Source organism: Dendrobates tinctorius, unplaced genomic scaffold (genome assembly GCF_039654945.1).
Source record: "Dendrobates tinctorius isolate UK_male_01 unplaced genomic scaffold, ASM3965494v1 ptg000230l, whole genome shotgun sequence".
Classification (NCBI taxonomy): Eukaryota; Metazoa; Chordata; class Amphibia; order Anura; family Dendrobatidae; genus Dendrobates; species Dendrobates tinctorius.
This window is the reverse complement of record NW_027361897.1, coordinates 13,152,118-13,164,326: the sequence shown is the minus strand read 5'-3', so window position 1 is coordinate 13,164,326 and position 12,209 is coordinate 13,152,118. Positions and strand designations below refer to the sequence as shown.

The 12,209-nt window shown below is 41.0% G+C and overlaps 1 protein-coding gene across 4 annotated transcripts in view; it reads left to right on the top strand.

Annotated features, from left to right (window-relative positions):
* Positions 1-8,815, top strand: part of EXOC6 (exocyst complex component 6) — a 319,253-nt gene extending 310,438 nt beyond the window's left edge. For all 4 annotated transcript variants that reach the window (XM_073555856.1, XM_073555853.1, XM_073555852.1 and 1 more), the window contains 2 exons: positions 7,835-7,947; positions 8,188-8,815. In XM_073555856.1, coding sequence (XP_073411957.1) covers positions 7,835-7,947; positions 8,188-8,320 — 246 coding nt within the window. In that variant the 3' untranslated portion in view covers positions 8,321-8,815. The remainder of the gene's footprint in view (positions 1-7,834; positions 7,948-8,187) is intronic.
* The last annotated feature ends 3,394 nt before the right edge of the window (positions 8,816-12,209 follow it).

Here is a 12,209-nt window from a genome sequence, read left to right as displayed (position 1 = left end):
TCTCTCATGGTGTTGTAATCCATAGGGATACAGTAAGGTACTCAATGTCAGACAGCAGCTCTACAGCCAACGGCAATTTTTTAGGTAACTTTTTCAATGACCTTTAAAAAGTTTAGTGACAAAATATTTTATGGTCTGAATTCCTGTTAGAATTAAATGCCATGAGCAAGACCACCTAGGTTGAAACACATTGGTTTCTGACCACTAGAGACCCCATCTGCCTGCTCTTTTTTTCATTATGTCCATTTTTCCATAGTATTTTTAACTATGCATAATAAAATTTTTGGTTGCTAGAAAATACTATCATTACACTGGAGATTCTTCCTTCAGAAAGAAACTAAAATATCTTTGGCTCCATCATCGTAACGATTGATCACCAAACAATTGTGCTTTCATTGGTTTTTCAACCTTCGAATTGCTACAGTCTATCGTGTATGGCGTTCTTCATGTGACAATGAGAGATGACTGCACATGACCAAAATATCTATATGCATATCTGTCCAAGAAAAATACAGCAGAGAGGTCTTCCTTGGTTGCAAGAAAACAAAATCTAAAACTGCCCCCCCCATGGTGAAATGTAGCGAATCAGAAAAAGTAGGGGGGGGGGGGGAATTCAGCCTTAGAGGTGATCAGCGCAAAATGAATGTTCAAACCAAGCAAAGGACCCTGGTGCATCAGTGACGTAGCCAAGCAGTTGAGAAGTTCAATGAACATTCACACCTATTTTTTGCTTTTCTCCACCTGCTCTTCCTTGATTGACAGCTCTGACTTTATAGGAGGCAGTAGTAAATTAAGGAAACAAGAAAAGGCAAATAGGGTCTTATCCCTCGGATTATTTGCAGTTATTAACAAAGAGCTGCTCACCTGATGGTATAGAACGAAAGCATGTATGTATCAGCTGCTGCAGATCCACGAGCCGCTAACGCGACTTTCTCAGAGATGTTATAATAGGAAAATTGTGGATTAAATCCGCACTGCCATAATGATACAAATTCAGATGTAGTGAAAAAATTCTGGTTTATTCAGTGCAGATTTAATCCACAATTTTCCTTTTATAGGAGGCAGGGCAGAGCTAGATGGAAAGTGCCATGCCAAGTGTGCAACAAGTGTCTGTACTTGGTTTAGCACGGACAGATTCTCTATAAATTGCTCATAGACATATTAAAAGTTAATGATAAGGGAAAGCAAAAATTTCATCATTTGCTGGGTGAAATGTAACAGCGAATATACAGTCTTCCGAACTGACCAAACCATCTGGTATGTATGGCCCACCCAACTCTTATGATGGGGGAAAAATGGATTTCCCTACAGAAGAGGTGTCTGGCCAAAGCTTACTGCTATTTTCCCGTTGAATGCACGCAAACACTTGGCCAAGGTAGGTGGTTGGGTATGGGGGCAGTTGGGAGAGATAGCTTTTGTTCTCCTGAATGGAAACTTTCAACCGAATGATAACCAATGACACACCATCATCTTCTGGAAATAAGTCAGAAGATAGATGAAAATTCTTTTGTCCATGAGCAAACTTTCCTTGAAAGAATTTTCCCACAACGATCTTTCGATCATTAGCTCAGTGCCATTCAACATGTATGGCCAGGTAGAACAACTGTAAAGTCATATTCTGGCTAAATTCTGTATGGCTACATTAACAAAAAGGACATTCACATCCTTCACAAACGATGGACCAGTCAGTGGTTCCCCACTGCTTTAGGGTGGCTTTCACTGTGTCTGTGTGTTAGTCTCCAGTAGGCGTACACTCCTGAAAATGATGAATGTCAGTGCACACGTTCACTCTGTCGGTAGCATTATAGCTGATGCCCCCTTCGGCACATACACCAAATCACGTCTTTCAGAGGGTTTGGGAGCAACAAAAAGTTAAATCCAGTTCACCATAGGAGACATCTTGGAGGTGTTCGAAGCTCGGGAATGTCGCATCAAGGCGCTAACTAGTCACCAAAGATGCTTTCACAATGCATTTTGGCGCCCGTTCAGTGGCTCACATCGGGGCTTACGTACAAGCAATGAACCGTGGACATACCTTATTCACTTCATGATTAAGAGTGCGAAGTCACCTGAAAAGTGTCAATGCCGCGTGTGCTGTAATCCGTACTGCTGACTTTGTATATCCTCTCTCGTGCACTTGATGTGAATAAAGTATATCCAAGGTTCGTTGTGTGTACGTAAGCCAAAACCCAACGTGAAGGCATGCTTAGAAATTAGTGAGGTTCAATGGCTGCACTTTTGGATCTTGCAGCATCATGCTGCCGATTTTGACAGAGTTCTCCATGAGCCATCATGTCTGTTTTTTTACAGGATCCTTTTTTTTTTGCTGGAGGGATGTAGACAGTTCCCTGGTGCTCCTTATTGCATTGAGTGCCGTCCTCTCCTATAAGGCACCACTGCGCTTTTTGTTTTGTTTGTGCAGGGACTTTTCAGTGGTCAGTAGGAGTAAAGATGTCAGGAAATAATAAAATTGTTCGGTTTGATTGACAGTGAAAGACAGCTAACTGTTTTATGGAGAAAGCTAACATATGCCTGAGGGGGGTCCATTGTGTAAATGGAAGGATTGATCACATACGCACAGTGGGAGCCTCTGCATTCAGGCCCCAGCTTTCTTTCGGGAGGCGAAGAGAACAGATGCACCCCTCACCCCAAGCCATAGACCACTCTCTCTGAATGCCTCGATTTATTTCAATAAAATACGTCTCCAGCGCACCCCGAGTTAAATATTACTTCCCGCTCTGTCTGATGTACACAGGGAAAGTGTGAGAGCCATTATCCTAACAGTCTGGTAAATTAGATGGGTATTAGAGTTTACATTAAGGTCACTATAAACCAAAGACAGGCCACAATTCTATACAGTTGCCGAAAATCCATAAATCTCAGTTTTATTGCTGTTTTGACCTTGCAGCTCCCCCCCCCTTTTTTTTTTTCACTAATTACACGGATACGACCGATAGATTGCAATATGCCAATTCCTCTAAAGCCACAAAACAAACCTAGAATTTAATTAATCTCTTAGAAGGCAGCGCTGATCAGGCAGGACTTTGTACATACAGAGATTAGGACTTACACATTAAGTCTTAAATTGATCAAAACAGATCATTTCAACTAAAACTGAAAAAGGGTTGTCCAGGATTACAAAAAAAAAAGCATAACTGCCTTCTTCCAAAAACAGCACCATCCTTGTCTACTGGTAGTATGTGTTATTGCTCCTCTGCACCATTCGCTTCAGTGTAGCCGAGTAGTAGCAGACGCAACCTATAGACAAGGTTTTGGATAAAGGAAGCTGTTTTATTTTTTACCCTGCACAACTTCTTCAGCAACAAACACAGACCAAAAACAGACTTTCATCATCTGTTAAAAAAAAAAAAATCAATCATTCGTTTTTAAAATTTTCAGCTTATAGTCACACGTCCAAACACAGTGTTTCCAGAAAGATCGTTCATCCTTCACTTGATTCCGAGTTGATAGTTTTAACAGTGAATTTTCTATGTGGGTGGCTCCGTTGGCGAAACAACGCTTCATCAGTTGATGATTTTAACAATTAATTTTCTGTGTTTGTGGCTGCGTTGGCGAAACAGTGTTTCATCAATTGATTGTTTTAACTGTGAATTTTGCTATCTGTGTAGCTGCGTTGATCGATTTAATTTTTTTTCTATCTAACGTGGATGCCTTTCTTCATACAATGACAATTTAAAAAACTTTTTAACTTCTGTTTTTGTAAGTACTGGCTCATTCTGACTGGGAGATGCTGATTATTGCAGATCTGTTTCGTGAGCCCTGATGGTTTCACAAGGCCCCCTCTTGTTGTACTCTAATCCCCCCATTGTAAGAATTTATTACATGTCTATGATGCTTCCATAGTTAAACTTATCCTGGTCTTTTTTTTTTTTTTTACTCCTGTTTGTGTGTTTGGACCCTCATTAAGAGGCTTCTTTTTAAAGGCATATCTAATAAATCCTATGATTTTATGAGGTTATTTTTTTCTGTGAATACCTGTCTAGATGTCGGTGATTTATATCTAACCTGGATGCCCATTCTTTGTTCAATGCAGTTTAAGCAATCTTTACTTTTTTGTTGTTGTAAAAACCTTGAATTGTCTTTCTTATAGCAGAAGGTGCTTTGTAAGTATTTCACATTATAATCAATTAAATATTTCATATCGTACTTACATCATTAATGGATATTATTAAGCAATTCTAACGGAAAGAGTTGTATGCATTAAATGACTATTTAAAAAAAAATAGGGGAATGGAGAGGTGGCCACACATGCACAGCTCTTTTCATTCATTTTCTTAGGAACATGCATGTGTGGCAATTCTCCATTCCTAACAGTGCTTGCCATGGTTTTGAAGGTTTCGAGACAGATGTGGCTTCATCAGTGGGATCCCAATATATCAGACATTTATGGTGTATTATATTAATTTGGAAGATGGGAACAACTTCTTTTTATTTTATTTTTTTACAGATGAGACATTTGTTTAGAACACTAGAAAGTGCATCTGTATCTCTGGAGGACTCGGTGCTTGAGCACATTAGACTTTATTTCAGTGGGAACTATGTATTTTTTTTTCCACAGGAGTGGCGCTATAGTGTAATAAAATATTTGTTGTTGAGCGTTATCCCTCAGATCAGACTAAGGTTTGCTTCACACATCAGTGTTTCAAGGTTCGAACTTTGGCGTCGTCCTACAAACTACCCACGGAGCCAAACGATGTAGCCTCATTTCCATGTACAAGACAGAGTTCTGGTCAGGAGACCCACAGCAAGTCTGTGAAATGTGATCAGAGTATGGACATGGGTGTATGAAACCAACCTAAAACTGATCTCTTTTACCCCATAAAACCCACACTCCAAAGACACACTGATAAGGAGTTTATAATATGAGCCCCATTGGGTCAGGGATGACAATATCTGTGAAGTGCTGTGGCATAGGTTGGCGCTCTCTCTCTCTCTCTATATATATATATATATATATATATACACACACACTGTATATATATATATATATATAATTATACTGTGTATATATACAGTATATACAATGGGAAAAATAAGTATTTGATTTGATCCCTTGCTGATTTTGTAAGTTTGCCCTCTGACAAAGACATGAAGAGTCTAGAATTTTAATTTTAAGAGTAGGTTAATTTTAACATTGAGAGATAGGATATCAAAAATAAAATCCAGAAAGTCACATTGTATAAAATATAAATTTATTTGCATTTTGCAGTGAGAAATAAGTATTTGATCCATCTGGCAAACAAGACTTAATACATGGTGGCAAAACCCTTCATGGCAAGCACAGCAGTCAGACATTTTTTTGTAGTTGATGATGAGGTTTGCACACGTGTCAGGAGGAATTTTGGTCCACTCCTCTTTGCAGATCATTTCTAAATCATTAAGATTTTGAGGATGTCGCTTGGCAACTCAGAGCTTCAACTGCCTCCACAAGTTTTCTATGGGATTAAGGTCTGGAGACTGGCTAGGCTACTCCATGACCTTAATGTGCTTCTTTTTGAACTACTCCTTTGTTGCCTTGGCTGTATGTTTAAGGTCATTGTCTTGCTGGAAGACCCAGCCACGACCCATTTTTAATGTCCTGGCAGAGGGAAGGAGGTTGTCACTCAGGATTTTATTGTACATGGCTCGGCTACATCCATTCTCCCATTGATGCGGTGAAGTAGTCCTGTGCCCTTAGCAGAGAAACACCCCCAAAACATGTTTCCACCTCCATGCTTGACAGTGGGGATGGTATTCTTTCGGTCATAGGCAGCATTTCTCTTCCTCCAAACACGGCAGGTTGAGTTAATGCCAAAGAGCTCAATTTTTGTCTCATCTGACCACAGCCCCTTTTCCCAATCACTCACAGAATCATCCAAGTGTTCATTCGCAGACTACAGACGGCCTACACATGTGCCTTCTTGAGCAGGGGGACCTTGCGGGCACTGCAGGATTTTAAACCTTTACAGCGTAATGTGTTACCAATGGTTTTCTTGGAGACTGTGGTCCCAGCTGCCTTGAGATTATTAACACGTTCCTCTTGTGTAGTTTTAGGCTAATCTCTCACCTTCCTCATAATCAGGGATACCACATGAGGTGAGATTTTGCATTGTGCCCATATCGATGTTGATTGAGTCATTTTGTATTTCTTCCATTTTCTTACTATTGCATCAACAGTTGTCTTCTTCTCACCCAGCGTCTTACTTATGGTTTTGTAGCCCATTCCAGCTTTGTGCAGTTCTATGACCTGGTCCCTGACAGCCTTATAAAGCTCTTTGGTCTTGCCCATGTTGTAGAGGTTAGAGTCTGACTGATTGAGTCTGTAGACAGGAGTCTTTTATAAAGGTGACTATGTAAGTCAGCTGTCTTTAATGCAGGTAGCGAGTTGATTAGTAGCGGCTAAATGGTCTGTAGGAGCCAGAACTCTTAATGGTTGGTAGGGGATCAAATTCTTATTTCTCACTGAAAAATACAATTTATATAATTTATACAATGTGATTTTCTGGGTTTTATTTTTGATATTCTATCTCTCAATGTTAAAAATAACTTACCCTTAAAATTATTGACTGTTCATGTCTTTGTCAGTGGGCAAACTTACAAAATCAGCAATGGATAAAATACTTTTTTCCCCCACTGTATACCGTATATACAAATATATATTATGGTTAAGCACAATAAATAAATAAATAATACATAAGTATTATAATGGTCATTTTATTATCAGGGAGATTCTATTACATAGAGATGAATGTCTCGATCTGACAACCCGTTAAGACTGTAATCTTGGTCACATTAAAGGGGTTAACCATTTGTAGGGGTAAATTTTTTTTTACTTAAATAATAAAATTCATTTTTACAATTGGGTTTCATTACAAAAAAAACTGCACAGTTTGGCTTTACAAGCACTTTGCCTTGCACATTCAACTTTGATGTGATCATTAATCAGCCGAGAGGAGCTCAGAATGAAAACAAATTGGAGCAAGCTCACTGACAGAGTCTCAGTTAACTCATCTTTGCAGCCAGCAATACAGCAATAGACAATAATGCATCTATAGACTATAATTAAAAATGTTGCACCTTTTTGCCTTTTAAACCCGATTGTAAAAAAAAAAAAAAAAAACATTTTTTATCTCCAAATACATGCAAATAAGTAAAAAAATAAATATATAAAAAAATGTCCGCAAAGGTTGTTATCCATTTTTAATGTCTTTCCTGCTAATGCCATCGCATGTGCTGGTTAATAGCATACCTGGATGACTGTATATAGGAGATCCCTGGAAGCTATAGGGGGATCAGGAAAGTTTATAAGCGTGGTACTTATGTGCTGCAAACAATTATAACCTGGATAGGAAGTGGGTTTGAAATGGCTTAAAGGGGATTATGGGTTTAAAGCTGAATAAATGGTTCGCTATTTTAGTTGAGACACATTAGCTTTTAAAAGATTACCCGAGTAGTATTGACCAACAACCTCTGGAGCAGATCTTAGAATAATGATCTGTTCTCAGGGGGCATCGTTTTATTTGTGTTTGGCGAGGAGGAATTCCCTGGAGTTTGGAGTCTTCTTCTGAGCCTGGGATTCCCGCTGAGGATAATCTAGTAGGGGAGGTTTAATGCACTTAATTAGAGCTAGGTAAAGAATCTGGCTTAAATTAGCGTGGAATTCCTCATACCCCAGCCTGTAATATCAGTGCAAACGGACGTAGTGCACACCTCCATCTACACCGGGCAGGCCGCACTTTATTACCTCCTACTTGTGTTTAGTCATTAAAGTGTTCGTTTCGCCAATCCGACCCCACTCGGCACGATGACCACAATTATCTTCTCTGTTTTTTAGCTCCTTGACCTGTTCATGATTTGGGATTGGTCTACTTATCTCGCCGATTATGGTCAACCCAACTCCAAATACCTAAGAGTCAACCCGAACACGGCTCTCATCCTGCTGGAGAAGTAAGTGGTGTGCCCCCCGAAAGCAAGAGCGACCCCCTTCCTTTCCTTATTTTACCATATTAGGCCTGTATGTCTCTAAAAATCTATCTATACCGTATCAATCTGTTAGATAATCTCTAAGATCGGTGTCTCCCGTGCCGATGGATATCATTAATAAATATAGACTTGCCTGCACCTCTGAGGCTTCTGTGTTTGCAGGTATTGGAATCTGGAATTACAGGCTCTTCTCTCTCTCTCCAGGATGAAAGACATGAACAAGAAGAATAATATCTTCGCTCAGTTCAGGAAGAACGACCGAGATAAACAAAAGTTAATTGACACTGTGGTGAAGCAGCTCAGAAGTCTGGTGAATGGGATGTCCCAGCACTCATAGTGCTGGCTGTACTACAAAGCGCACAGACGCCTATACTCAGCACATTGCTTTCCTGCAGAATATAGCGTGCACCTCACCTGGACTAAATAATGTTTTTACATCTGATTTTTATAAGGTTTTTATATTAAGTGATGTCAGGAGTGGAACCAGTCATTTGCGCGGACAGCAGATGAATGGACTATAAATATTGTATTTTACCTCTTGCTGCTAAAGTATGCCATTTTTTTCTGATTCCAGGGCATTTTAAGATGGGGTTTTATAATTCACATGAAGTCATTGAGCTGATCGGGGGGTTCCATCAGTGAGATGAATGGTCTGCTAGTGATTACCCTGCGGACCCTGATCACTGTGTGCTGATAGGACAGGTCTTCCTTCATGGGGGTATGAGTGTCCACTTTTACTATAGATTTGGTTCTCAGGGTTGTGATTTTGAGCTATACTTTGTAAATATTCGCTTTTAATCTCCTTCAGGAATTAAATGAATGTTAATGAAAAGCCGGAATATAGTGATTTATTTCTCACACAGATACAATTCTACGGAGTTCTAGGTCTCTAATGGGTTCCCCCCCAAAAAAAAAATCTTCACCTATCCACAAAATAGCTGATAAACATAGAATTTATGGAGGTCCAACTTCTGTATCCCCGTCTAGCCAGGGATCCACATATTGTGTGAATGAATGCGCCAGTAGTGCACATGCATGACCACGGTTCTGTTGACATGTACAGGACTGAAGGAGATCGAGCAGAGTGCTGTCTCCATTAATCTAAACGATAATTATGCCTAAAATGTATAATGTCATTTTTTAACACAGCACTACAGTGGGGGAAAAAAGTATTTAGTCAGTCAGCAATAGTGCAAGTTCCACCACTTAAAAAGATGAGAGGCGTCTGTAATTTACATCATAGGTAGACCTCAACTATGGGAGACAAACTGAGAAAAAAAAATCCAGAAAATCACATTGTCTGTTTTTTTTTTCATTTTATTTGCATATTATGGTGGAAAATAAGTATTTGGTCAGAAACAAGCAATCAAGATTTCTGGCTCTCACAGACCTGTAACTTCTTCTTTAAGAGTCTCCTCTTTCCTCCACTCATTACCTGTAGTAATGGCACCTGTTTAAACTTATCAGTATAAAAAGACACCTGTGCACACCCTCAAACAGTCTGACTCCAAACTCCACTATGGTGAAGACCAAAGAGCTGTCAAAGGACACCAGAAACAAAATTGTAGCCCTGCACCAGGCTGGGAAGACTGAATCTGCAATAGCCAACCAGCTTGGAGTGAAGAAATCAACTGTGGGAGCAATAATTAGAAAATGGAAGACATACAAGACCACTGATAATCTCCCTCGATCTGGTGCTCCACGCAAAATCCCACCCCGTGGGGTCAGAATGATCACAAGAACGGTGAGCAAAAATCCCAGAACCACGCGGGGGGACCTAGTGAATGAACTGCAGAGAGCTGGGACCAATGTAACAAGGCCTACCATAAGTAACACACTACGCCACCATGGACTCAGATCCTGCAGTGCCAGACGTGTCCCACTGCTTAAGCCTGTACATGTCCGGGCCCGTCTGAAGTTTGCTAGAGAGCATTTGGATGATCCAGAGGAGTTTTGGGAGAATGTCCTATGGTCTGATGAAACCAAACTGGAACTGTTTGGTAGAAACACAACTTGTCGTGTTTGGAGGAAAAAGAATACTGAGTTGCATCCATCAAACACCATACCTACTGTAAAGCATGGTGGTGGAAACATCATGCTTTGGGGCTGTTTCTCTGCAAAGGGGCCAGGACGACTGATCCGGGTACATGAAAGAATGAATGGGGCCATGTATCGTGAGATTTTGAGTGCAAACCTCCTTCCATCAGCAAGGGCATTGAAGATGAAACGTGGCTGGGTCTTTCAACATGACAATGATCCAAAGCACACCGCCAGGGCAACGAAGGAGTGGCTTCGTAAGAAGCATTTCAAGGTCCTGGAGTGGCCTAGCCAGTCTCCAGATCTCAACCCTATAGAAAACCTTTGGAGGGAGTTGAAAGTCCGTGTTGCCAAGCGAAAAGCCAAAAACATCACTGCTCTAGAGGAGATCTGCATGGAGGAATGGGCCAACATACCAACAACAGTGTGTGGCAACCTTGTGAAGACTTACAGAAAACGTTTGACCTCTGTCATTGCCAACAAAGGATAAATCACAAAGTATTGAGGTGAAATTTTGTTTCTGACCAAATACTTATTTTCCACCATAATATGCAAATAAAATGAAAAAAAAACAGACAATGTGATTTTCTGGATTTTTTTTTCTCAGTTTGTCTCCCATAGTTGAGGTCTACCTATGATGTAAATTACAGACGCCTCTCATCTTTTTAAGTGGTGGAACTTGCACTATTGCTGACTGACTAAATACTTTTTTTCCTCACTGTATGTAACCGGCGACAAAACGACGCAAGCAGCAATGTCCATAAATAGATCGAACGAGATTCCAAAATCCTGATTTTTGATGTTTGAGGTCACTAAACCTGATCCGGGCCGTGCAGTATTCTGGCTAGCAATCTACATTGCACAGATTACTCCACTGCTGCAGCCTAATTACTGTCCTTTAGGATCGCATAAATCTGAGCGAGATGGGAGAGCAATTGTCATGATCTCAGTGCGGGTTTAACTCACACTTGTGGGGTTAATTTCTAGAACTAGTGCTGATGAATGGCACTTCTGAGGTTAAAGGTTATGATCCCAGTGCAGGCTTACCTGCACACCTGGGGCTCATTATTGTGGCCTCCCCATGGTTCTGGGAAGGCTTCTTATGGCTTCAGGAAGCTCCTATCCCCGTCAGTTATACTTTCGCCCTTGGCAGAGTGTGTTGACCCGAGTGTGTTTGTGCTGTGTTCTTGTTTGCCTGATACTCTGTGTATGACTTGGCCTGTTCTCTGGATACTGCTTGTTGGATTCTGCTTGGTACCTTCTATGTCTGTTTGGCTTTGACCACTGCCTGTCCCCGACTATCCGTTCTGTCTTATCCCTGGTACTTTACTGTTATCTCTGTGTATGACCCAGTTTGTCTGACTTTGAGTATTCCTGTATAGTATATTGCCTATCTCTGGCAGCAGGACGCTAAGCCCTGCCCCCTTGCAGTCACAAGACCGTAGGTCCTTAACTGCTCACTGACTTCAGCTTCTCCAGGTCCTGTTTGCCTGAACTATCCGGCTGTGTCTGACCCCGGGCCCCTCTGCAGTGTGGGTGAGTCCTTGCTCAGTGGTGACTGCATGCCGACCCTAACAGGACCGTGACAGCAATACTCAGACTGGCCGGCAGCTCTCCCGACCCGAGAGTGACAGTAGCATAGATATACGTAAAGCACTCACGCTCAGGTAGGGAGAGCCGCCGGCCAGTCTGAGCATTGCTCTACGATCTCTCTCTGATTTTACGGCCGTCTGCGTATGTTCCCACGTGGCAGAACATTTTCTGGACAGAATATTCAGAATTGTGGATAAGATTTTAAGAAATCTTAGCCACACACTATGCAAAAATGAGCAAAGCACGATTTTCTCGGCCCTAAAGATTTGAAATCCCGAGCATTTGTATGTATCCTGTGGATTTCCGCACATACTTCATGTATTGCCCAACGACGTCTGCTGCACGGAATATCGCTGTGATGTTTCCGCTGCAGGATTTTCACAGCAGAATCCCTATGAGGGGACATCTCTTAAAAAGACCAGACCACAGAGAGTGAAAAATGAGCATAATCCATGGCACAGTTATGGCTCCAGCCCTCCAGAATTGGAGCCACATAGTTTGCACTTTACAATTTCTAGAGTACTCTTCCCTTATGTTGCAGAAAATTGCATGTAATGACATTACATACACGTGTTATGTCCTTATTACATGCAAGA